Source organism: Pagrus pagrus, assembly GCF_965226575.1.
Source record: "Pagrus pagrus genome assembly, chromosome: 13".
In the NCBI taxonomy this organism is placed as follows: Eukaryota; Metazoa; Chordata; class Actinopteri; order Spariformes; family Sparidae; genus Pagrus; species Pagrus pagrus.
Genome location: NC_140197.1, coordinates 16,829,600 through 16,857,475, shown reverse-complemented (window position 1 = coordinate 16,857,475; position 27,876 = coordinate 16,829,600). Strand labels below are relative to the sequence as shown.

Below are 27,876 nucleotides of genomic sequence, written 5' to 3'. Positions count from 1 at the left end.
TTGCCCTCAAATTTCCACAAAGGAATGAAAAAAGTATTTCTGTTAACTATCCCACAATGCAATGCTCCAAATGCAGAGCACACAGATGCAAAAATAAGCATTGTGTGTCTCTACAGCTGGCAGCGGGGTCACAAAAAGATCATGATCAGTAAGTGGAAACTATTACAGATACCTTCCACACGTGCAAAAAAATATCCCCCATGTGTCTGACATAGTTTTTACAGAAAAAAGTATTATTACCTTACAAAAATCATTTAAATGGCACCTACTCATTCTTCAGTAAAAACAAATCATAATATGAGAAAATGCATATATTCTTCATTTCACAAGTTTAACTGTCAAGTCCATTCTCAGTGTATGTGCACTGGAGGATTCAAGTTTCCGCAACACACGTGTAACTAAATACTGACTATTTGTGATGTCACAAATCATGCTTGTAGGCCTGCCTCTTAAAATCCGATTTACAATGAGTATGAAAAAAGTAACACGTATGTCATTCTACAGAGTGAAGCTGAAACATTTAACTGTAGAAAAACACATTTCTGGCTGGAGGGGTACTCTAAGTGTTCATAGTATAGGGAGTACTGAATGGTGAACGATGGGTGTGGTCAGGCATGGCAGAGCTTGTTGGTGCTGTGTGCATCATGAGAGGGCTGAAAAAGGGAATGCAACATTTGTTCTAGCTGTCCTAAAAAACAATATTATCAATTTTAGTCTATGAGGCATAAAAAGAAAGCACATAATAAGTTAACCCCCCCTGAAACCAAACCTACACCCTTCTGTTGCATCGTCCTGGCTCCTTATCTCCACCTCTGTTTACCTGTTATGTTGCCATGGGAACACCCACCTCGGAAGCCTATTGGCCGACCCGAAGAGGTAGCGGCAGGTGAGGGAGTGCATGTGCGTGGGTGTAGCAAGGGTTTGCAGCGCGAGGAGGGGCTGAGACATAAAGATAACTTCTGTAACTATAGACGGAAAACAAAAGGGCAATAAATGTATGGAGGGCGGGAAAAGACGTTGACGAATGGAAGAGAGAAGTAGGAGAAGGTTACCTAAAGGTAAGGCTGCTTCTACCTCACGCTGCTTTCTCAGGACAGGAAGAGGAAGTCGTCAGTTGAACCGCCGTCTCCTCCTCTGACGCAGCAGGCTGAGGCTGATGACGGCCATGTGTCACTGTTGCTGTAGTAACCACCCGGCTAGGACAAACATCCAGATTAGGCTAATGCTTACTGCATGTCACCATCTTTTTAAGATCTGTCCTTTTTTTTTTTTTCTTTTTTTTTTTTAAATAACCACTTTGCATTATTACTGGTTTCCACAGTAACAGGGAAATAAAGAGGATGTGCAGTGACAGGTTTCCCTTCACCTTTCTCAGTGTCTCTCTGTAGGCCTCAACCAGGAAACCTTCAGTGAGTGAAATGTTGCCTGTAAATTATTAATATTTCCAGTGATTTACATGCATATATAGACTTTCAGTGACAAGGGCACAACAGTTTGTGATAAAATCAGCTATATGTAAATAAACTGCATTTTTCCACATACGCAGTGAAAAGAATGTGTTTTACAAACTAGAACCGTCTTATAATAATATTTTGATTGATTATGACTGATGTTTCTGGTAGCTTTATTTTAACTACTTTGATAAAATTGATAAAAAGTCAGACTCATAGCTTAGTTTATAGATACCACACAGGTGGGGTAAGGACAGTTTAAGAGGTGCTTAACAAAGACAAAAATGAAGCAAAATAAAACCTGCACTCCAGAGGGTTAATACACTCCAATATACACAAAGTGTACAACATTTGCACCATGTTTTTGTTCAGCTAGAAGGTGAAGCAAATGTCAGAGGAGGTAATATATCTCATATAGGTTTTCTTTAAAGGAAATGATGGTTCAGTGCTGTGTTAGCTCTTCCAGTACTTGTTGTCATATGAATGTTTACTGATATTAGCAGGTGCAGATTTTAAGGAATGAGATAAACTGGATCACAACATTCTCATAGCTCAGCTGCATTTATTTCAACTTCAAGTAACTATGAAAAAAAATAGAAAGACTTTAAAGTAATTTTGTCATTGTGTCTTTGAAGGTTATTATTGAATTGTGTATGTAGATATAGATTTGTAGTTAGTAATGCACATTTTCCCATTTTATTGATAATGGTACTATGAAACTTCATGATGGTCTCTCTGTTTTCTTAATTCTTTTCACCAACATCTCAGAAAAACCTTCAGCTATGCAAACGTGTGGAACAAGTGTCAGACTGCAGAACTCATACGAGGTTGAAAGTTAATGTTGCATAATTGTACTGTGACCTAACTAAAGCAACATATTGTGATAATTGATTTTTTCTTACCAATTGGCAACCTGGTGCTGTGAGATTATACAGACTTTATACAGACTTTCTGTGTATTACTCTGATAAGAGGAACTTGTGTTTTACAGTGAAAAACCTTGGTGAAATCATTTTTAGGAATCAAAACCAGCTTTTGATTTGCTGTCCATAAACTGAACGAAAAGAGGAAGAAGACTGAGAAAGGTAGATAGTGAATAGGAATATATATGTGTATAATATTTGTTCAATATTGTGTTTGTGATGTACAATTTATCCTATTACTGAAGGCATGGTTAACAAAAAAACCACCAGACACATATACTGCTTTTTCAAAGAAATTTCATTTTAATACTTAATATAGGTGAAACAACAGCCATCAACCAGACATTTGTTTTTTTTACAAACATAACAGCAAAAACAGACAATGAACAGAACTGACAAGTAATTATGAAATAATATCAGCAATACATGCAAACTACTGAAGGACATATTTCAACATACTTAATATTACAAGCAAGGTGTGCCGTCCAAAGTGTAATTACTTTAATCTCCACATTGATTTTTTGATTAAAATAGCTTATAATGTTTCATCAAAATTGTAGCGTTTAATGGTCAATAAATGCAATAAAAGAGCAGGAATAAATCCAAGGGAAGTGTTTCATTACAGAATGTATTGAAAAATGTAGCCACTAAGAATTCACTGAGATAAATCACAGTTTAACACAAACATCTCAAAGGAAATGCATTTAAAAATACATGCACACATTCAGACTTAAAGACAATTAACAGGCTACAGTCATTATTAAACTCAGCTGTGTGTATGTGTGTTTATACATGTGTGTGTGTGTGTGTGGAAATGAGACCAGTCCCCTGTTCCTGCTGAACTGAGCCAGCCGACGTCACACACTGATTATCAGCACAGCAGGCACAGGAGACCGACCCAGCAGGGGGTGAGGGGTGGGGGCATACAGACACACACACACACACACACACACACACACACACACACACACACACACACACACACACAAAAGTCAGAACACCGCACACACAAGTCAAACAGACACTGATGCTCATGCAGAAAATCAACAAGTGGAGGCATTAAAAACATATGAACGCAAACAGAGAGCTACACATACGATGCCCCTGAGAGACCCTGGCAGCAGGCGATACAAATGACAACATATGATGACATATTGCTGCTCGCCCGACAGGAACAGGAGCAGTCCTCAGCACTAATGAGACAGCTGACATTTAGCAGACACAGACACACTGAAGCCGCACTATTTCAGCTAATTTCAACAGATCACAAGTTATTACCAGAAGCTTATAGAAGCTTATACCTGCCCTCGGCCACAGTGCACCACCCTGACGCTTACCACACACAAGTGAGTCACCCACACGTTTCACGGTAGAAGTGATTAGGTGTGATTCTCAAGTTTGGTGGAGAGGAATTAGTCAATCTAGTGAATGAGAAGCAGCATGCTGTTGACCTTTTCATTGACGGACTGCTGGTCTGTTTGGCGCCATTAAAATGTGCCGCAAATTTTAACAGAGTTTCCAGAAAACCGGCTAGAGAAAAACAAATTTTGCGCATTTACGATTGAGATTAACAGCTGGCGGTGCTTATTCTCCAAGCAGGTGCAACATAATTCAAAAAGCTGTTAAAAACCTGATGGCAATATGGCATTTATGTTCGTTTCATGTGCTCATAAAAATGGTGGATCGGAAAACACATATAACACAATTCATATTTTGGGGTCTTTGGAGGATATAAAATGGCTCTAGGTCAACTGCAGTGAGCAGCGTTTTGCGTTAGATGCCATCCTGCTCGTCTGAAGTCTGGTGTTGATGTGAGCAGCAGCGGTTTGATGCAGTGCGGCCCCTCCCTAACCTTTCCACCCCCCCGCCGGCTGCAGCCCTGTGGCGGCAGAACTTAACCACTGTGAACACGGCACACACTCACTGTTCACATGTGGGTTAAGTCCTGCTGCCGCACAGCCAGGTTGCATGGGCGTCTGTTCCTGACAGTGATGGGTGTGTTTGTGTGCGAGTATGCAAATGAGAAACATGGGTGTGTGACTTGTGTTGTGAGTTGGCAGATTAGTGTGCATCGGTGTGTGAGATAGAGCTTGCTTTCTTCATGTCAGCCATTGGAAATCCCTGGCAATGTGATTCAGTCCTGTAGTCTCAAAAATCACTCTGCCAGGAATTCCCCTGGCCAACAGAGACAACTAGACAGTTTTGTGGTGAGAAGGAGACGTCAAAGCACGCAAAACACAAATAATAAATACCCTAACTGAGCTGCTTCATCATCCTCCCCTCTAATACCATTTTACCTCTTGCCCACATCTCTGTCTTATCACCCTCCGCTGTGCTAAATCTTTGTCATTCACAGGTCATAGTCATTGCGCTCTTTCAGCCCCTGTGTATGTGCATGGTTCTTGTCTACTCCCAGACTTCCCGTGGCCTCTTATAAAAATAGCTTTTCAATGACAGAATGGAGAATTAGGTTAGAAGGAAGTGGCCAGTCAAGTGGCACTCCCTTTAAAGACGTTTGCCCCCGCTCTGCTCTGCTTCTGCCCCTTTATCTGTGCCCCTAGTGTGGAAAAGAACAGCACAGGACTGTGTTTCCTCCGCTGCAAAGCCGCTAAATCTCGCCAGAAATTTTCAGGAATCTTTTGATCTTGTGTACGGAAAGCGATACTGTATTTATAGGATTTTTCTGCATATTACTGTCTGTCAAGTGATATCCGACACATCCTACACGAACTAAGAAGGACAAACACACACACTCATCAGTCCCTGGAGCAGAACCTCTTACTCTGAATTCCTTTTTGTTAAATTATACTTGTCTGGACAGGACATATTTAAATAACTGAATGTCATTCCAAGCCTCAGATCCACACTGAAAGCTATTTTGCCGTCAAGTCTCTTCATTTTCGCAGCGCGAATATTCCACCATGCACAAGGTATGAGTCAGTGGGACACCTTTGGGGAACTCCGGACTCTAAATAAGTTCTAGCTGGCTGTCTGTTGTCATTCTGGGCCTGACCAGAGAGCTGTGCCAGGGACACAGTGCACTCACCAATGCTGTATCATTGTTGTCATTAAAATCAGCCAGATCAGAGTGTTGGTCTTTAAGCAGCAAGCATCCTCACACGAAATCTAAACCGTGTTTCATGTGCAGACACTTTTCAGTTTCCTTCAGGCCAATGTTCTTTCTCTCAGTCCGCGGTCCAATCAACCAATAACACCAGATTATAACCGTTCAGGACACACTGAGTTTGGTGCTACTGGGAAAGCTGAAAACAGTGGTTTCACTCACTGTCTGCTCTTGCTTTGTACTTGGACACAGATTACATTACAAGAAGCATTTTTCACTCTCCTGATAGTTTAGCATAATTTTAAGACCAGGCTAGAAGAGTTATTATTTTCACAAACTATAATATCTACATAAAAGTGAATCTTTACACATTTCCTGCTGGATTTTACTTGTGAGCGGCTCCTTAAGTTCAGTTTAGTTTTATGAGACGTGCATTGCAGCCCTTTGTTGGTCCGTCTCCACATGGTCACAATAAGACCGTCTCAATACAGAAGGTCGTTTAAGGTCCCAGCACCCATCAAAGACGGCGTGCTAACTCCCCTTTAACTCCTCTCCTCCATCAACCTAAAACCCTCTATCCCACCATCCTTTCATCTGGCAGCGGTTCATCTCGTGTGTTATTTTCTCTCCCTTTTCATCTTTTCCATGGGTTTCTCTCTCTCTCTCCCCTTTCGCGTTCCCCCCGTCGAACCCGCAGCCGTTAATGTCTATGAGCTCATTCCTTCCCTTCCCCTGTAATGACGGCATTCTGGTTGACGCACGTTGTCCAACACCTCACCTCAAACGCTCGCTGCAAGGATCTTGACATGTCTCACTTTTGCATTTGGCCCGTCTTGTGTTTTTTTAAGTCCCACGGCGGAGCCAGGCAATCCTGTTGTTACACTCTTCTCAAATTGGATGTTTATTATGGTTAAGAATAATCATAAGGTTCTGCCATGTGGGCTGCCACTTATTGGCAGCTCATAATTGTGCCAACGTGTTGTATCCTGACGGAGGCGTAGAATAGGAAAATTCACTGGGTGACAGTCGCCAGCAGATGTACCCTGGTAAAGTTAAAACCTTTGTTTTTAAGAGTGTCTTCATGGCTTATGGCCTTGTGTGCGGGTGCTTTGATGGTTTAAGGCTGCACGCTTTAGGCTATGTGTGTGTTCTACTCAGTTTATATTCACGCACACGACGTATGGCGGTCCAAGTGTAGACGTGGCCACTGGCTGTTTTCTCAGACCGTCTCTCCCTTTCAGCCAGAGTTCAGAATTGACTTTGCCGTTTACACAAGGGCACACAGTTAAGTGGAAAAGCCTCTGTTGAGACAGCTGGATCTCAACCCCTTGTTGTTTCAACACATATCTTCTCTCTCCCTATGCCCTTGTGTGTGCGCGCACACACAGATGCACTAAGAAATGCACACAAATGCTCACAGGCCAGACACAATCTGCCCTCCACGCATAATATGCCTGCTATCAATAAACAAACACAGTTATGTCGGGGGCTGCCGGGCAAACATGGCATGTGCATTAGCTTGGTTCTCACCCCGTCTCATAAACCAGGAATAGTACAAATACATACCAATCTGACATCATTCACACCTCCGGGCTGTGAACCGCTACACAGGGCAAACAGTAAGAGGGGTGACCCACGGGCTGGCTGTGCGCTTGTATTGTGCACTTCATTAATAATGATCAAACCGAAGCCATTTTTGTATCTTTCCATTGCATCAGAGAATTTTACAGAGGGCAGTTTGTTTCCAACCGCGGCTTCATGTGAAATCGATACTTCTAAGTTTAATGGTTCAAGACATTATGTCAACACTGGAGCACACAAGGGCAACAATAACATCTGAATTCCCTCCTCAGAGTGTAAATATGCCACATTTGCTTTTCATAATTGCTATCGTATCCGTTACACCATGCGCTGATAGGTGCAGAAGCTGGCTCGCAGAGGAGGAAGACATGGAAAAGTGACTGTATTAAGTAGAGTCCAAGAAGGTGAACAGATGAGGAAAGATGCCTGACGAAGCAGAAACTGCGGCAGCGCTTCCTCTACAACTAACTTTTCAGTCTTTGATCTGAGCAGTCACAGCAGTGCAACCTAACTTTCATAGGCCTTGCCCTCTTTAATCTGGTGGATGGATTCTAATTCAGCACTGTCGGTTTCCTAACCCCGTCTTTAAAGCTGGTTAAAAACTGTAGTGAAAATGCAGAAAACACTTTGAACCCACACACCTTACATCGTACCACACCCTGGCTCTCTTTCTACCAGACAGAGTGTGTCTGGGGGTATGTGTGTGCATGTGCGGTTGTATTTGTTTCATGTTTCGTGTGAGGGCGTAATTATTGCAGAGCCCGTGACATTCAGTGACATTCAAACAAGGACTTGCGCTCCACTATGGGCCTTCTCTGTTGCCGTTTTCTTGAATCAAAGGCGAGCGTTCATTGGCTGGCTTGGAATCAATGGAACGCACCACCACATGTGGGACATTAGTCTGAACATAAAAAAAAAGTATTTCCAGCTCCAGATTGAGAAAAAAAAAGAGAAAAGCTCAAAGTCTCTTCGGGCTGTAAAGCTAGCCTCAGCAGTGAAGAGCCCAGCCCAAGCCCGTGGTCCACTCCCTGTAGCCCAATGTGTGTAACCCTATCCTCAGCCTGATTCTTTGCCAAACACCCTCACCGCCACCAGCCCTGTACTTAGTGTACAGCCGCCCTGCTGCCACTGAACCACACATGCACAAATGGATGCAAAAAACTCAACTCACACACACACTTTTATTCCACTACGCCACGGTTTCCTGAGCCTGGGCCCATTCCTACAGATTGCTGCCGGGCACACCCACCCCACCAAAGCCAAGGCTTCGGTCCTGGATCCCCACCTTCTCTCCTCCTTCTATTCCCTCTTTCCTCCATCCATTCATGAATCTGGCCTTCCCTGGTCAGTTTTCCAATCTAATGATTCCTCACTGTAAAAGGCAGAATAATAATACTTCCCACCTCTCTCTGCTCTCTTTTAGCATAGAGGTTATCTGAAGTCAGTCACATACAGAGCAAAGTGAAATCAACTCATTCTTATCTTGTCTTTCCTCCGTGCTCCAGTGTCACGTTAATGACCTCAAGCTCCATTTTCGCCTTCTACTGCCCGATTTGGTCTTAACCAACACTCCCAGAGGGCGGACAGGGAGACGGAGACAGCCGGCCCTGAACTGTGGCTGAAACTGGGTTAGCTACAGTAGCTGCTGGATTCCCTTCCTTTCATGGAGGTTTGGGAGCTCGCAGACTTACAGGGACTCTGAACAATGAGAGGAATGTTCGAGCGGCTCCGGCCTCGCTTCGCCACTACCATTTCGTCCCTCGACTGCTTTTCTAAAACTTTTTATGACCTCTGTTCTCACTCTGTGAACACCCAGCGGGGAGGTACACAGATTGATGCACATGGAGATAGATAGATTGCACACATAGGTAGTTGGATGACATACATACCGTGAGCAGATAGTTGGAGAGGAAAGCAGACAAACAGGTAGAGGCAAAGCAATTACGCAAAAAAACCTTCAGACGGGTGGAGATATAATCCCTAAAATAACAGGCACACTGTATAGACGGACAGGCAGACAAGCAGCCAGAAAGACAGACAGAAATTAAGCCATCCCATTCAAAGGAACTATTTACGTCTGACCTTTGTAATGGAGCCGGTCCACAGTGGCAGACTCTGATCAAGGCAATATTCCAGTGCTAACATTACAGTACATTTTAACAGCAGGCAGACATTACTGTCGCTCCGTGTGAATGTTTGTCCTGATCAACAGGTTGCAGGAGCCAGAGTGTGAAGTGCCTCTCTGTGGGAGACCAGTGGTTCAAGAAAAAAAAAAGTAAGAGAAAAGTGCAGATTTTCCGGGTCATAAAGTCATAAAACAGTAAAAAGTCAACAGTCAACTTCTGAGAAGAGGCAGACGCGATGCTGCACCTACCTGAGACAACAGTTTTTACTCCTTTCATCTGTCTCAATTTCCCTTTCCCCACGCTCTCCAGCGTCACACTCGAAGTTGAACTTCACAGTTGTCGTCCCCCCAACTCTCCATCTCTGTGTCTCCCACTCTCCGTCCCTCTCGTGGGTCTGTTTCTCCTTCGACTGTGCAGACAGCAGTGTGTGTGGACCAGAGTGAGTCTGGGAGCCAGACAGGGTGAGAGTAAGAGAGTGGGCGGGACCAACCCAGTGCAGGGGATTCCTTTATGACGATGTCAGAGGAGAGGAGGCCCTCCCCTTCCTCGTCTCTTCTCTGCCTCCTTCCCTCCCTCCTTCCCTTCCCTTCCCTTCCCTCTCCTCCCCTGTGCACGGCCAAGGCTGCTGCTAGAACACAGGAAAGGGGGCAGGGAGATAATTGGCTGCACAGCTGCTAATAAATGAGCAGAGGCTGTTTGAGTCAATAGCAGGCAGGAAGAGGACCAAGCTAAATGTGCAGTGTTATGGCGGACAAACTGTTCTAAATGTTGAGGATGTTGTATGGAGAGTTGCAAAAATTTGCATGTTTTTAAGCATCCCTCCGAACAGATAGTGATGATCAGAGAACTTACAATATCTAATTTACAAGAGGCCCAATTGACACCTCTTTTATATGCAGCTTTGCTCTCCTGCTCTTATTTATTTATGGAACTGTTTATGTTTTCATGGTGTGTGTTGTTATGTTTTTTGTGAGCCCCTAACCCAACACAAATTTCTATCATTATGTTCCAGAAAGAAGGTTTTTTTTACATCTTGAAAGATACTGTTAACTCAAACCCTGCTAATAGCAGTTGTTTGGATGTCAGCGCATACTTTCAGTACCGTTTTGCAAACTTGTTCTGAGATGTTTGTTATTTAGCTTTTATCCAAGAATGCATACACGTATGTGCACATGTAAGTGTATGAATAAAATAGTGATTTTCAATTGTAAACCACTATTAAAAAGACAAAGCACTTTTCATTTCATGGAGAAAATCATTACCAGATGTGTTGAGAAAATTCAGAACAAATGTTAAAGTCATATTAAGAAGGCTAGAAAAAATAATAAAAGGTTGTTACATTAAAGCAAGTCTCAAGATGAGTATTACGGGATGATCAAGGGGCGTATAATCAAAGAAAAGCTGTGGATCTTGCTTTGAGACTGAATGTGTGCAGTTGGAAGCTGATTATTCGACACCACATACAAGTGCATCCAAGCCAAAGCGGTATTTGTTAAAGTCGTAACCTTATCAGTTCTGAGTATTAATGTCAGTGTGATAATATGTTGATGTAAAGTGGTTTCGTCTCTTGTTTTGGTGAAACCTCAAGCTGCTTTTTTATGCTGAGAGAGGGACTTTAACTGGGGCAGGAGTGCAGGGTTACACTAATCTAAGCAAAAAGAGACAAAGCACAACTGATATTTCCAGATCGCTTAAACACTGTTTCGATGTGGAAATTATTTATTGAGCGAGAGAGATCTGCTGGTATGAGTCAACCCGAGTGTAAATTTGAGTTACAGTTCGTGTGGCTCTTATTGTGGTGATTTTAATGTCCCTGTCAGAGCGAGAGAAAATCTTCCTCCCTGTGTTTTACTTATGAAGATTATAAATCATCAGTAACGCATCCATAATGATTCAAACCGCCCAGTGGTAATGGTGGTTTCACGAGTCCTCATGGGGAGAAAACAGCAGAAACTTATGTACATCAGGGTCTTTGTGTGTGAGTGTGAGGTGCTTGTGTCCAAGCTTGGTTTGATCTGCACCTGTCAAACATATAGGACCCCCCCAACACACACACACACACACACACACACACACACACACACACACAGACAGTAACACGAGCTTCAGAGACAGGCTATTAGAGGCTTTATGACTTCCCCTTCTTCCCCTGAAGTCTTTGGGTGTGTGTGTTAGCGGCAAAGTCCTGCACAGACAGCCTCGCCCCTTTGAGAGAGCGGACGTCACACATTCCACACACACACATACACATTTGCGCGTCTCTTAGCAACACATACACTCCAAGCTTAGTGAAATGACTATGCCAGTAAGCATGACCGCGACACGGTGTTTATCTTCAGATGGGATAATGTTTTGTTTGTGGACCTCAGTTTCTATGTTGTCTTCAAAGGGGATTTACAACTTTGCATAACAGCCAGAGTTGAATCAAGTTTAATGAATACCTTCACTTTTTGATTGTTAGTTAGCAAAGAATACCTGTGGTGTGAGTGAAGCCAGTCAGTCTTCAAAGAAGTGTTCAGATACTTTTGTATGAGTAGAAATACTTTTTTACAAGTAGAACTTCTTCCTTTTAAGTTTTACTTTTGTAAAAGTACAGACGTATTAGCATCATAAGATACTCAAAGTTTCAAGTACCATTATGTTGACTAGTTCATTTCAGAACAATGTATTGGATCAGGCATGGCCCATACATGTAATGGGATTACATAATTAGGATACAAAAAAAGGTAACTGTATTCTGCTAAAGTTACAGAAAAAAAGATGTAATTACATTACAGATACATTCAGTCAAAAGAGGATTACTAACAGGATTAGAATTTAAAAAACATTTCTTTAATATTGTGATACTTGGATTATGTTACTGACTACATTTTTTAACAGGTAATTAGTAACTTTATCGGAATACATTAAAATAACCCTGATTGGATTATAATTAGATAAAGATAAAAAATATATTTAAGTATATCATATATTCCAAGTATATAACATAAAAAGAACAGATTAAATAGAAATTTTACAAGCGCAATTCAACTTTAATTTAAGGCGATAGTGACACACATAAAGACCATTCAAACTGCTTTACAACACTTGTCACATTCATCCATTCACACACACATTAACACTGATGGCAGAGGCAGCGCTGCCTATCCAAAGTGCCCCACAATAGTTCTCTGTTCTTTATTCCTTACCTCCTGAGCCCCAGCCGCCCCAAGAGTAATATGGTATCATCAGAGTATCATATGATAATATACGTATACTTAGAGCTGTCTGTATTGATATCAAGATATTTAGTACATTATGCAGTCAACAGTATGACAATAGTAAAAGGATAAAGTATCAGAAAATGGAAATACTCATGTAAAGTACAAGTACCTCAGAATTGTATCACTCTGTCTCTTGTCTTGCTTTCTCTCTTTTTAAATGTATCGTGTGTGTTTATCTGTATCGGTATCAACGGGCAGATGAGTTGTTTTAACACAGAGTAAACTGGGTTGTCTCAGTGCTTAACTTGTCACAAACAGAAAAAAAAAAATCATCTCCATTCTGTAGCTGAAACCTCATTGCGTGCCATGCACACTCCCCACAGAGATTACAATTAGCCACACCACATGCAACACCAGTACTGTAATGACAGATGATACAGAGATGCTCTCAGAAGCGACTCATCATGAGACAACCACGACTCAAGACAGCCCTCAGTCTGGACCTATTAAGTGGTCTATCAGCCACAGGGATTAACGATAAGCCAGATAAACTTGGTATGAAACTGTGAAAAGGAGGTGCAACTTTTTTCACTGGTGCCAATTCACTGAGCGCAACTCTGGTGTGCAATGGTCTGCAACCATTCCTGCTGGCAGTGAGTGTATTTGGAAAACGGTGCTGAAGAGAGTTCAGCGCTTCTTCACCCTGAGGTCATACTCTGTTATTTATGGTTCTGTAAAACATTATCAGCTGTAAAGATATGTAAGCATGGTTGTAAATGTTCCCTCTGTGTATGTGTGTTTTAACTGATGAGCCCGTATTCATAGATTAGTATGTGTATTGCAATTTGTGTGAATATACAGTATGTGTAGGGAAAGACTGCAGATCATGAGCTGCAGTGGGTGATTTTGTGGAACCATGTGTCACCTTTAGTTAACAGTTCATGAAGAAATATGCTCCATACTGTGTTCTGCTATTACCTAAGAGGTCAGAGTACAGACCTATATACTGTATGTGTTTTTGTGTGTGTCTTACATATGCGTACATATTTCACAACATGTTTCACTGTATTTGATCTTACGTCCATGATTATTTTTGTGTGTACAACACCTATTCCAAAAATGTGCCTGACTCACATTCAATTGAATACAAAGACAAATATATTTAATTATCAACTTCTTTAAAAAAAAGAAGAAAAGACCTCGTTATGAATTGGATGCTTGCAACACAACGTATATAAACCAATGATAGACGCAAGTGTCTATAACCTTTGTCTTCATGTGGTCTGCGTGTATGTGTGTGCGTGTAGATTTGTGTGCGTCAACTGGTCACACGGGACGTTCGGCTGAGTGACCATTTTAGAAAGTGAGTCAGACGACAGTAGCGGCTTTAATCGGGGCCACAGGGTCTGGGAATAAAAAAAAAAAAATCAACTTCCATTTAGTTGTCATGGTGAGTCAGAACCAATTATGCAACAAGCAATGGAAAATGGTTTTGGAGAAAGAACGAAATGTGGGAGAATGAGAGAAAGAGCTGCTATCTGTGCCAGCTGATCAGTGAGGTATCAGTGTTGCACTTATTTAACCCGACACGCTGGCTAAGAACATGTGATCATTAACAGTACAGTTTCTGTACACAAACACATTCACATGTAAAAAGTTTGACAGTGTTCTCCTGCTCCTGGTGACTGAGACTCCCAATGCCTTGCCCAAGGACACAAAGTTCTTACTGGCAGGGCGTGTTGTACATGTCCTCTGCCCCTGCATTTTCAAGTTAATGACAAAGTCAAATAATGCTTTAATGACCACATAATTTATTAACATTTACCATGGTTGCAGCGGAGGTGGTTTTCATAACTTGGTTTCATCCATATATCCACAATATCAACCAGCGCTCTTTTCTCAAGATGTTCTCCGGCTTTTTACCTGTAATCTGTCCAAAAACGTCCTCTCTGTCCCGCACTCTAACAGACATACATTTCCCATGAACTGGACTCTTTTGCTGAGTTGTGCGTTGGGCTCATGGGCATTACAGGATGTTAAAAAAAACTGAATTATATTGTAAGCAACGATATTTCTGGATCAGAAAAAAAGAAGTTCTTGTTTAACTTTAACTCTCTGTTGAAGTACTCAATAACTGGGTTTCCTATAATAGACAGTAGATTAAGTTTAAAGCTGTACACCTTTACTCTTTCTATATACACAAGAGAGCCAGAGCAAGCATGCATCAAGATCTGGCCTTAAGTATGCCGATGACTCCGTAATCGTGAATCGTCTGCAGGGTGTGGCGCATGGCCCAGTCCGTGCTGAATTGGTTCATTGGTGTTACCAGTCATCCCAAATAAATGTAGCGAAGACCAAAGAAAGAAACTGGTCCCTTCCCCCTGCGCCCGCTGTGATTGAGGGTAAGCCCCTGGCAGCATTGGAGCAATAAACTGTGAGTATTTGGGCACAGTCCTGGTAGAGAAGCTTAATGTTGATGCTTGAAGTAAAAAGGCAAAACAAGTTTAAATGTGGAAATGGCACTGATGGATACGTTTTATTTTTCTTTTATTGAGTCTTTCCTTATTTTTTCTATGATTTGCTGGTTTAGGAACACAATGAATTTTGTCAAGCTGTGTTGTAAAATTTCTGGCACTACCCTTTCAGCACCTGCATGAATTGAGGGTCATCTCAAAGGCACAGACAATTTTTTGGACCCTGAACATCCTTTACATGTTAAGTTCCAGGGCGGAGGTTTAGTTTCCCAAAGGTTGCAATTATAGATACAGATTGTGCTTCCTTCCATCTGTGTTTGTTTTTTTTAAAAACAAACTGTAACTATAATGTCATGACGCCTTTTTTTCCCCATGATTCATGGTGACATTGTAGGATACATATGTGCTGGACTTTAGTCTGTAAAGCAAATAGCTCCGTGGGGACATTAAAGTTTGACACTACTGTAAAACAACTTTTCTTCATTCGACGCGCTGCATTTTAGGGTTTGGCCTCTTCTAGTTTCTCTCTATAATGTGTTGTACTGTATATAATTCGGTGCTTGCAGCTATCTTGAGTGGACTGAACCAGCAACCTGTCAGCTAGTAGGAGGCCTCCCGAATTAACCTGTCAATCCGTCATCGCTCTCCTCCTCCTCAGCTCCACCCTGAATTAGCAGGCTCAGGGCACTTTTCCCTCTCTACCCCTTGACCCAGAACTGGGACATTTGAGGTCATAACTTTTCTACACCACCTCATCCATGCTGGACCATTTCACTGGAAACCAGTCCAGAAGAACGGTCATAGAGTCCACCCAGAGACCAGCACCGTCTAAACTGAGCTCAAAACAGCCAGCAAAGAGGCTCCGAATGGATCCACTTGACTTTGACTGGCCTGTCCTTATTTTCTCTTAACTACGCTCTCTCTTTCTCTCTCTCTCTCCCTCTCTACTACCTCTCTGGTATTTATGTGTTGGCAGTTGCCGTGGAGACAAGACACACAAACACTGTGGCGGTAGACAGGAAGTGCTGCGGAACCACAATGGCGTCACTGCGGCTCTGCACTCTCTCTCCTCGGCTCTCTCTCTCTGTCTGCCCCAGCCAGCACGCATGCTATTATCCTTAGCAAGCTGTACGGAGACCACACTGCTCTCTGCCTTTCTCTCTGTTCTCTCATTTCTCTCATTATTATTAGCATTGCTTTTTCAGCTGTGTCCCTCTCCTTTCTCTTCAACCTTTAGACCACATTAGCTGCTTCAGTATTTGGAAAATCTCTGTCTGATTTGCGGTGTCTGGAATGCCTTGTGCTAGTCGATGTGCTGAAAAGCTGTCGGGCATTGAGCGTTTTTAAATGGTCGACCTGTCCACAGGGCGTTCACTGTTGAGAAGCTACTCCCCCGTTTCATAACTGGGTCAAGAATGTGATGTCTGATTTTGGAGTTTGTGAGAGGCCTGTGAATGTGAGAGTGTTGGATGTGTACAAGAACAATATATATGATCAAGGGTGTCTGATTACATGCGTTCTGTACTCTGCGTACAGTGGAGTGAGTGTGTAAGAGTCAGATATAGCGAAGGCAGCGCCACGGAGAGAATAGAAGGAATGTGTGTGGTCCTATTGCAGACTCTTACATCAGACTGGCATTAGCGTACAGTGCACATCCCTCCTGTTCTCCCTCTGTCTTTTTTACACACCCCAGCTCTAAATATACTCCTCTGGAAAAACCCCTTGAGAAGATACCGCCCTCTCCCACTCCACATGCTAAAAATATCCAGCCAAGACCACCTTTACAACCCCCCCTTCTTGCTCTCTTTTCTTTCTGTCTGCTCGACGTCTGGCCCTCTCACTTGTTTATGTCCTGGTTCACCCACACAAGAACGAACCCTTTTATGTGATGTGACTCCTTTCTTTTGTTTCCACACTCCCTTTTCTGCTCCCACCTTCTCCCTCCGTCGCTCTCCCATCTGATAGCCTCCTTCCAAACCCCTCACGGCCGCTTGGCATTTCTGCTGACATGGACTGCCATACGTCCATCTCTCCATCTAACAGAGCAGCCAATCAGACATCCAGCCAACCAGTCTGCTGACCACCCAGCTGGCCAGATGAAGAGTGGTCCAGCTATCGGGGTCTGGCCGGTGGTGAAACCCGGTGAACAGATGAGTTCTCAGGACACACAAACACAGAAGGTGAATTTTCCTGAAGTGAGCTCATAGCACGGGAGGGATCGAGAGAACAAATCAGGGATGATCACAGTGTCTTATTTCTTTCTCCTCTCTCAGTTGGAGGATGAAGATTAAACATGTCTAAAACAACGCAGTAATAGTTTATTTATGAATCAAATGGTGGTAGTGAAGTCTTTATGGCGCCATGGCTGAAAAAAGAGGAAGAAGGAACCAATGAGCCATCAGGAAGAATGACAAATAGTTGCACAACTGGCCTGTGTATATATTTGTCTTTTTCAACTTGAGGAACTGATGAAACGTAGCGTACTGTACGTTTAAGACTGTAGTTTTCTGTTTGTTTGTGGTGGTCGACGAGAGAGGAAGCCTATCTGTGGCCATATGCTGTTTCTGTTCCTCCGCTCAACCGCTGACATCATCTGGAGTGACACACAGCCGGGTGACTTCCTCCGTCTCATTAATCACATGCGTGTTAACAGGCGCACACACTCTCCCCAATTCCTGTACCCTTTACAGCTCCGCACCACATTCTGCCCTGCCTCGTTAGCCTCCCGGCCTCCAATGCTCTTTCCCAGCTGGCCGGCCCACTTAACAGTGACCTTTGACCCTCCTCTTTCTCCCCCATAAAACCCCCATGCCATGCTTTCTCCACCTGCTGCTCACCTGCTGCGTGGGAGGTGGGGATTTGTCTTGAAACATGCCGATAAAAAAAAACTGTGATTTTTTATCTTGACAGGCATCTTTTAACCGGAGCCTTGTTGGAAGTCAAACTGTGTGCCGTGGCTATCCTGCACCTGTGTTGTGAAACTCCCCCCACAGAAAGACACAACCCACATCCATTATAGGACAGGTGATATTTCTAGGGTGTTATCTCTGCAGAGATAACTGACGGGCTCCGATTGGCTGCTGTGACTCTCCTTCAGCCATTGGAGAGTCACAGAGAGAGACAGAAAGTAGGGGAAAGTCGCACACGAAGAAAGTGAGAGACAGAACGACATATTTAATTGATTTGTTGAAGCATTTATTCGTTTTTGTTTTATCCGGCTAGATGATGGAAACGATGGGAGAGAGACAGAGTCATAAAGCCACTGAGTGGAAGTTGGCTGTCAGCTTTAAGTGGAGCGGCGACAACTTGCAGTATATCACTTTTTATGATACTGTAAAAACACGCAGATACATCTTTGCAGGACGAGGGGGCTGTGCAGTGGTCTACCTTCTGCTGCTGATGTGTGGGGAACTCTCACTCACACAAAGAGCCACTGTGTCAGGGTCAACGGTAGCCAAAACACACATTTAGCGTGCGATGAGCAATGGTCTGTAACTGTATGTAAATCACTCCTCCGTGTAAATAGAGTTAGTCATTTCCACCACCTAAAGGACTCCTGCACTGAACACGCAGGCCGTGGGAAAACAACGAAAAGAGATGCCCTACACAAGAATATTCAAACTGCTCATTTTCACAATGCAAAAACATTACGTGACCAGATCTGTAGTTAAAGAAAAACCTCTAAAAAAAACCCCCACATCTCAGCTCAGCTTTGTTAAGCTGGAGACTTTTTTTTTTTTTTTTTTTTTGCAAAATCCAATACAAGAGAAGTTTGTTGTGCATAACCAGGTGGCCTTCCTAAACGTGTAGGCGTCAGACAATAAATGGGTGGTTTAGCAAGTTAAGCCAAGGTGTGCACAAACTGGGTGTGTCTGCGTGTGTGTTTCCGCTACCCCCACCCATGTGAAGGGTGCTCTTGGGAGAGGGTATGTGCCCACACTCGTGCCCTCCGGCTTCCCTCCATTTTGGCACATAGCCTCTCCTCTCCCAGCGCTCTGTCTTTATCCGTCTCTCATCTTTCCCACTTGCAACTCTTTCCTTTTCTTTGTTTCTTTCTTTCTTTTTCTGTGTTAGCAGAAATTATCCAGCTCACTCCCCTCTCTCTTTGCTTTTTCCTGCCCTCTCGCTCTCCCTCTCTGTGCGTGTTGGTGTAGCTGTCCTTATTTGGCTTCCCTTCGAGTGAGTGGGAGTGTGAGTATGAATGTGACTGTGTGTGTTTCCTCCTGACTGTGAGTCACTGCTTGTCTGACTCACGAGCGCTAACAAAAACACACGGTTGCCATGGGGACGTGCTCAACCCCCCCCCTTCCCTCCCTCTCCTCCCCCTCCCCTCTCCCTCCCTGTCAGTCTCTGGTTTCTCTCTCTTTGCGGGCACCGCTGCATCCCAGGCAGCCCTGGCACTGTTACATGGGTGGCACTCTGACTTGGGTGGGATGGTGGTGGTGGTGGTGGTGGGATTGGAGGACAGGGGGAAAAAGATTCAGAGACACACAAACAGAATCAAAGTGAAAAAGCACAGATGAAAAAAAAAAATTGTTTGTATGGAAAACTTAAATGAAACTCCAGTAGTCTGTGGGAGAACAGAAACCTAGGGTGCGAGACAGGCAATCATCTATCATCAATAGTAAGTAGAAAAGCCTGCACCGGCCCTGACAGGCGAAACAGAAAGTGCCCACCTGTGGCTCTATTCTCTGCTTCTGTTCTCCTGCTTTTACTGCTCTGAAATTGCAGACTGCTTTGAACTAGGCCTGTCCTTTGATGTGCTGCCGTCACTGCTCGGCCTTGCCATAACCTCCAGGGAGCCTGATAATGTGCACACGTGTGGCATTACATTTCGACAAAGATCAGGTAGGCACTGGATGTACAAACAGCCTCACACGCTACTGAGGTTTGGCTTACTTCCTGGATGCTAAATGTTGGTGGTGCACCACCTAGTGGACATACAGTATTGTTTTTTTTGTTTTTTTCAGAATGGCAATTGGGCCACATGTGAACTTCTGTATGTGATGACTCTGACCCACTGATCATAGACACGTTTCAGATGTCTCTGCATTATTAGCAGTTTCACCAAAGAGGAGAGGTCACCCAATAATTTACAAAGGACAAAACACAAACACATATTTGTTCAGCAGAGACTTGTTCCTCTTGTTTTCTACCCCAATAATCTTTTTAGGACCCATCAGATTTATCGAGCCACACTTTGATGGGGTCCTACCCCGAGGTTGGAAAGCAACCAACTACGTTTTCTCAAGTAGTGGGCTTAATAACAATTTGAGGTAGGCCCTCTGTGTACTTGAGTATTTCTCTTGTATGCTACTTTGTACTGTACTACAATTCAGAGGGAAATATTTTTGCATTTTTACTCCACTACCTTTACAACTTTAGTTACTAGTAGAGCCTGACCAATACTGAATTTTTGTGGCCGATGCCGATAGAAAATTCTTATATCGATACATCGGCTGATATTCTCATATACACAGAAAGTCAACATAAACACACAAGTTTTGCAATGATCCCTCAAATGTGGTTCACACTCATCACTCTTGACAAGGACATGTATGTGAAGGAGGCAGGATATCTTACAAGTAAGCAAAACACTTTATCATCCAGCACCTTTTACTGCATTATGTTCTGTAAAGAAAAAGTTTTCCCTCTGGGCTCTTATCAGGCAACACAAAAGACGATATGAGATATCTGTGACAGGCAAATGTCCGCCAACTGATACACGTGGTTGGGCTGAAGTTACTAAATGATACAAAATATAATCGACAGATGCATGTTGATGTTTTAAAAATAAGACCCAATTGATCCTTTGATGAAATTCACAAGCTACCCGACTGCATTTATATAGTAAAATATCCACTCCACCTTTGCCAGCTGCAACATTAAAGTAATATCTGCCTACATATTAAGGCATAAATAATTATAATCATATGATAATTATATAGTATACATTATTCTAAAATAGGCCATTCTGCACTGAAAAAAAATACTTGTTTGTAAATAATTGCAACTTTGGAAACTTTTGTTCTCAGGAACATTTTGCTGATAAACTACTGAACTTTTACTCAAGTGGGTTTTTAAATGTACTTTAACTTGTCACTGAGCATTTTTACACTGTTGTTTCAGTACTTTAACTTAACCACAGTATCTGAGTTCTTAAAATAAAAGCTGGAGGAAGATTTAAACGCAGACAAAAAAACCCATACAACCACATACTGTATACCTCAACACAGACAATGAAGATAAACATAAAAAGTGCAGACACCCACTTGTCTCCGTTGCACATGCACACAAAAACACACTTTTGACCTCTGTTTGACTTTTACGTGGCTCACAGCAGCAGCTGGCTGGTGGAGAACAGGCAGAAAATGAAACTGTACGCCGACATAATCCTCAGCAAGACAGACAAAGAGAGAGAAAGAGAGCAGGCGTTGACAAGGAAAAAGTGAGGAAACAAGAGGAGCGACCGAGGGACACTGTTTTAACAAAGAGAGACAAAGTAAAAAAGTAGTAATGGAGCAGATGACAGTGATGAAAAACAAAAGTCAAGAAAGGACAGAAGAGAGAAAGCATGAAAGACGATGACAACAATTTAATATATTCAAAAAAATGCCATTGTCACACTTTATTGAAAAAAAATGCAACCAGCCATGTATACTGTATGCTTTTACTGTATATACATCAGCCATGGTAACATAGAGAGGTTTTGCTGCGAGCATACAGAGTGAGCCATGCCTGCACACACGGACTGATGCTCACAGATGAATCCAGACACTTCTGTTCGTGTGGAGTACATGTAAGGATGTGAACGGGTACAAAAAAAGACAACATGTCCACATACGTGACCGACATTACTCCAACTTGCAGTCCCACTTGTTGTAATGCATCACATCAAGATTGCTTAGATTGTGGCATTCAAGCCTACACCTCCTCTACACACACACACATTGTGCTCCAAATGTGTGTGAGCATGTGTATGACAGCTGTCCCTGTATGCGGAGTAATCCTCAGTAAGCTCCATGGCTCCCACAGTCTCTTTCACTAGATCTCTCTCCACAGCATCTCTGACCTCACTGTGTGCTCCTCCTGCGACTCCCTCCGCCCGACAACCTGCTAACACTGCTCAAGTTGTGGCTGATCGACTCTCCTCACTCCCAACGTTAGCCGCAAATATGCTAACTGCACTTTTGAGCCTTAATCTCTCCTTCGTTCCTGGCTCTGGTCCTTGTGTAATTAAAGGGATAGTATGTCATTTTGGGAAATACTCTTAGTGGCTCTCTAGTGGAAAAGTTAGATGAGAAGCACTGTACCACCCTATCATGTCTGAAGCTACTGCGAGCAGCCACTTAGCTTAGCTTAGTCCAAAAGGTAGCAAAATCCACTTTCCAGCACATCTAAAGCTCAAAAAAGTATCTATCGTTTATGTTGTTGGTTTAATCCGTACAAAAATGTTATGTTTAAGTAGGAAATAGCCCAACACAACCCCCGTATATCTTCTTGGATAAACATATACTAAGTTAAGTGTAAGTGCCAGAAGTAGCCTCTATTTGTGGTGTAAGTTTGCCCTCTGCTGTACACACCAAGCCAATGATAAACTCCTTCATCGTGCCTTTTGCCCTGAGAATTCTTTCTTTCTTCTGCATTCCAGTTTCCATTATTTATTGTGTCAATACATGTCATTTTAGTGGTGCTTCCCTTTGTTATACTCGTGAACACTGGAGCACTTTGGGAAGAGAGGTTAGTGGTGGCGCTAAGTAACAAGTAACATGAATTATTTTTGAATAAAGCACGGCCGATCTGACGATCAGTACAAATACGTGTAGGTTACATTACACACAACCAGCACACACAGCACTCCTCGTCTCGGCCTGTGGTTATTATTATCGAGCATCTGCGTGGGCTGGAAGTGGAGGGTCTCAACTCTTTCACAGTGATCTTCCGCCAACTTTGGGCTTCCTCTGACCGATGGGCTGAAACTCCCACAATGTCCACAATCATTAATGTCACAGTGTCCGTAAAACTTTGTGTTAAATGCAGTCCATAATGATGGGATACTGTTTTTTTTTTTTAATAGTTGTTTATACTCTTTAAATATAAAAAATAACTGTCTCCCACATTTGTTGGATTGGGGAGAATGGGATGATTAAAGACAGAAAGTGGTGAGGATTTAGGCAAATTTGTGAAGATTTGTTTGCAGTACTCCCATCTGATAGAAGCACGTGTATGGGAAGTGTTTTGAGATGCACAGTTTTTGCAGTCATTAAGCACTTTGAAGCAAGCCAGTAAAGAGTCTCTTAAGTGGCTTAAAAAGTAAAATCCATTGTACAATTTCCTTTTGTCACATTTGATTCCAGGACAAAAAAAATATCTTCTGCTCTATGGGGGATCCTGGTTCTTTCTCTGAGAAAAAAACGTCATCTGTGTAGTAACATTGTCCCATAACACAATCTCGTCCACATGGAGGGCTGCAAAGAGGTCATATCTCTGTCCTTTGGTGTTTGAATTGTCCTCGGAGGGGAACGTCTCAGAAGTTGCTGAACAGCTCGTATTTCTTCATCCAGTCCATCTGCGGTGCTTTCTTCTTTTCTTTGGCGTGGACCTTCATCTTTTCTTCTGCCGCCGTGGCGCTCAGGCCCATCTCAGCAAACGGGTCCAGCAGCCGGCCCTCATCGTCCATCAGCTAGATGGGAGATATTATTGAAGATGGAAAGACAGACAGAAGGGTTGAGGGTACTGACTTTCATGTTAGGGACCAAAGACCAAACACACTGCCACACACGAACGCCCACACCCACACCCACCTGTGTGCTGTTGCCCTGGCTGCTGAGGTCGGATCGTGTGGATCTGATGGACTGTGTGGTGGAGCTGCCGTTGATCTGAGGGTTGGCCGAGCCGTTGGATATGGATGGACCATCGTAGTCTGCACACAGAAGCCCACAGATTGCTTTTTTACACTCTAATATAGATAGTCTTTATGATTCATGAATAATATAGTAAAACATTGTGATTATTTTTTTGTTATTTATTCATTTAAATCAGCAAAGTAACTAAAGTTAGTTTTAGTGTAAAAAGAACAATATTTCCCACGTGACCTCAACCTTCTTTCTACGTGATACGTAGCCTTTTGTTAGTACTGTCCTACCTCTGACATGGTTGACTGTGGGGACAACCCCCCTCCTCTTGAAGTGATCGTCTGTGTCTGGATCCACCACCAACAGCCAGGTCTCATCTCCACCTTTCTTTATGAAGGCCACCACCTCTGCATGCCTCATGCCCTCGATGTTCACGCCATTTACCTGGAGAAAACAGAGAAAAGAGAGGGGTTTTCGTTAGGAGGGAAGGTGGAGTTTAAAAAAATTAAATCAGTTTTTCATTGCTTTTCTTGCTCCTTCAGCACAATACACACTGTGATAACTTGGATTTCAGGTGATTTTATAAGATTATACAGATTTTGGTAAACACAGTCAACAGCAACCGACTGAAAAGCTTTACTTGGCTGTTTGAGCAGACTTTAAAATAAAACAGACTACTCAATCAATGGATTAGTTGATCAAAAGAAAATTATTTGCCAACTATTTTAATACTTGATGTCATTTTTCAAGCAGAAATGTCCTGCTTCTGAAATGTGAGGATCTGCAGCTCTTGTTTGTGATGTATGAAAGTGAATGAGGAGTCTCTGTTGGTTGGACAAAAGAAGCAATTTGAAGACGTCACTTTGGTCTCTATGAAATTGTGATGAGATTGTGATTTTAAAGACTAAACGACTAATGGATTAATTATGAAAACAAATCTTGTCATGTCAGTGGTTAGATAGAGACACAATCATTTTTATTTTTGAACGAATCACATGAATTAACCTACTTCACGTCAATGCTGAGAGCCTGTGTTACCTCCTTCATCCAGCAGGTGGAGCCATAAAACAACATACTGATTATCCACTGTTCAACAGGACTCTCAGAGCACCTGGACCACTCTACTCAGTGTCAAACTATTGACATTAATCATGAAGTCTTCATTCTTCACAGATGTGCACGCAGCTGTGGGAGGTTTTGATGTGACACATTAAAAGAAGACTTTCTGAAAGACGCTCCAACAATCAAAAAACAATAACAACAGCTGCACAGAGGGACACAATGAATATGTGTACATGTGACCGACCATCTGTGTGACAACATTACCCCTTGTCTCTACACCTAGCTTTCAAAACACAATAGCCAGTTATTGTTCTTATCTAGACGCTGCGTGCATTTGGAGGCCTGCGTTTCAACAGCTTTGTCTAGACCTCGGCCTCTCAGAGGCAGGTAGAGGCGCACCGCGCCAAGTTAGTGTTGGTACACAATCAATTATTGATGGCTCTCCTAGGCCCCGGCTATTGTGCTGGTCTCAGGTGTCAGAGTCCTGAGGGGGAATTTGTTTAAAATTCACTGCTTATGACAAGATGGGACATGCAGAAATTAGCTTTTGCTTTTATTTGTGGACGAGGAAAATGGGGTATAATAAATGTGGAAAATATGCGCAACGAGAGAGACTTTTATAGGTCTATCACAGAAGAAAGGAGAGAAAAACAAGATCAACAGAGAGACAGTGGAAGAACAACACTAGAAATAAGTTGGAAGAAGTGGAATCAACAGGTGGAAAACATCTCCTCTTCATATAAAAAATCTCAGATCTATCCTTTCTTCCCATGAGAGACAGATAAGACAGTCAGACAGGCAGGCAGACATGAAAAACAGACATCAGTCAAGCAGGGACGTAGACAGACAGAGCGAGAGAGAACAAGCATCTTTGTATTCAGCCAAACAACAGGTGTTGTGTCATGTTTCACAGCCCTTCATTAACAGTCCATCCCACACAAGACAATACACTCTGCTCTCTGCCCACTGGGCTAATTAATACACGCTGCAGGAACAGTACAGGAGCTTATTTCTCATGGGACTGTTCCTCAGGGAACAAGTGTGTGTGTGTATGTGTATCTGTGTTAAGTGTTTGTTTAAGTGTGTGTCTCATCAAAGTCAAGGGGGGTCCAGCCACCTGAAGTCCACCTGAAGTGGTGTGTGTGTGTGTGTGTGTGTGTGTGTGTGTAAGAGCAGCTACAGATAAACCTGGATTGATCAAACGTAAATGTGACATAAACTGAAGCCAGAAGAAACTCCAGGATATAGTTAAACAAGCTGTTATAGATAATCTATGATTCGGTGACTGCACAGCCTCAAATGTACTCTGCTTTAGCTGTAATTTAGTGGAGATGTAATGTTCCCAGAACAGCTGTCATGTTCACAAGTGGCAAGAGTGAGTGGCACATTTGCCAAATCAAGACTAGAAATGTGTCATAGTAATGTCTCAGCAAAGGTCACTATTTCTTTATTGAAATGATAGATATGAGCTTTTACAAAATAATTTGTTCATTGCCAATGTCCCTAAATAAAATGCCTGTTGATCCCCATGAAGTGCACCAGACTTAAAAGCCAATTTGGCATAGTGGCCAATTTATGTCATTACAACATCATGTTTCGCACTTGAAATCGCTCATTTCAGCATCAGAACTTGATCGATTCAGTCCAATAACAGTTGGAAAGTCGACACTTAAGACTCAAGTATACACCCAAGTCAGTTGCTCTGTGAGGCTGTTCTCAGGCACAGCGTAGCTTTGAGCTAAATGCTAACTTCAGAATGCTAACATGCTCACAGTGACAGTGGTAACTTGCTGATGCTAAGTGGGTAAAATGTTACCATCGTCCCCATCTTAGTTTAGTTCAGCTTTGGCTGATGGGAATGCCATTAGATTTGCAGTATTTGGTCATCAATCAAAGTATTGGACAAACTGAACTGTAACCTGATGACGGTATTATATGGTATGATAGATATTATGGCAAGTCAACAAATAGTTGGGACATTTCACTTAAAACTTCACAACCAACGCATTAGGATTTTGCGCCAATTCCATCATGTAGATACTGAGATATTAAACTGGATACGTATACTGGATAAGTCTTCTGATTCATCCTCTTAGAATCATGAATGTTTGTACAAATTTTCATGACAATCCATCCAACAGTCATTGAGATGTTTCAGTCTGGACCAAACTATTGTAAAAGTGTGTGTGGTGCCCTTTTGTATATTCTTTATTGTCACCCACAAGTTTGTCAGAGGTCCCAAGTACGCACTGTTGAGTGCAGGCAGAGCATAGAGACTGATGAGGCGTTCACTGGTGTCTGCCAAAACATCGGCAGCAAGCCGAGCTCTCACCATACTCTTTACAGCGCTCGCTGCTGATACACCTCCAGTGTAATGGGGCGTGGTGAGAGAAAAAGACAGCGAGAGACGTGAGGGGGAGAGAGAGATCTGTCATGGTTGTTCACCTCTCTAACAAGCTGCTGACAGATAACACAAGCGCTGTCTTGACGCATGGTCAGAGACGGTTGCAATTATCAGCATGTACACGCACACACACACACACACACACACACACACACACACACACACACACACACACACACTTACAACTACCTCAATAGGGGCTCAGATTTTTTGGTCCAAAGAAAACTAAAACACGAGATAAAGTTGTCTCATGCTCGTATGTCGTGAAATCTCATATTTGCCAGAACACTTTAAGTGTTTACTTTACAGGATCCCACAGGAAATGAAAGATAATGTCAATAAAAAAACAGTGCAAAGCTTTACACAAACAGGAAACTCACAGTACTGTTTCTGTTTGTTAGGAACCACTAAACTTGGGCTGCAACTAACATAAAAATAGTTATTGATAATTAATTTTCTGTCAAGTTTCAGCACTAAACTGAGCAGATATGATCAGACATATTATTTATTTCTATGTAATTTCCATCCAGGTCTTTGCACATGCACACCATGCAAATGAAACACCTCTATGAACTGACTTTGGCATAGCACTGTCTTCAGTAACTTCCAATTAGTTTGTGTGTGAGCATGCAATTGTGACCTTCAATTTATGTCTCTGTGGAGAGATGTGGTGACCTGTTACAGGATGTTCCCACACACTCTCCTCAGCCATCTAATGTTCCAGTGGAGCATCG

The 27,876-nt window shown here is 42.7% G+C and overlaps 1 protein-coding gene and 1 long non-coding RNA gene across 3 annotated transcripts in view; one reads left to right on the top strand and one right to left on the bottom strand.

Annotated features, from left to right (window-relative positions):
- Positions 1-973: 973 nt before the first annotated feature.
- LOC311267952 lies at positions 974-10,411 on the top strand. Of its 2 annotated transcripts, XR_014623893.1 has the most exons (6): positions 974-1,058; positions 1,322-1,409; positions 2,220-2,278; positions 2,442-2,535; positions 9,231-9,293; positions 9,454-10,411. It is a non-coding gene; the product is annotated as an uncharacterized lncRNA (long non-coding RNA). The 2 variants fall into 2 exon arrangements; XR_014623894.1 differs by having other exon boundaries at positions 976-1,409.
- An 11,062-nt stretch (positions 10,412-21,473) lies between these two features.
- The window catches only part of LOC311267581 (Na(+)/H(+) exchange regulatory cofactor NHE-RF2), a 32,646-nt gene continuing 26,243 nt past the window's right edge, over positions 21,474-27,876 (bottom strand). The window contains exons 4-6 of the mRNA XM_084370720.1: positions 23,967-24,120; positions 23,626-23,744; positions 21,474-23,504 (exon numbers count right to left, since the gene is read on the bottom strand). Of these exons, the coding sequence (XP_084226846.1) occupies positions 23,349-23,504; positions 23,626-23,744; positions 23,967-24,120 (429 nt within the window). The 3' untranslated portion in view covers positions 21,474-23,348. The remainder of the gene's footprint in view (positions 23,505-23,625; positions 23,745-23,966; positions 24,121-27,876) is intronic.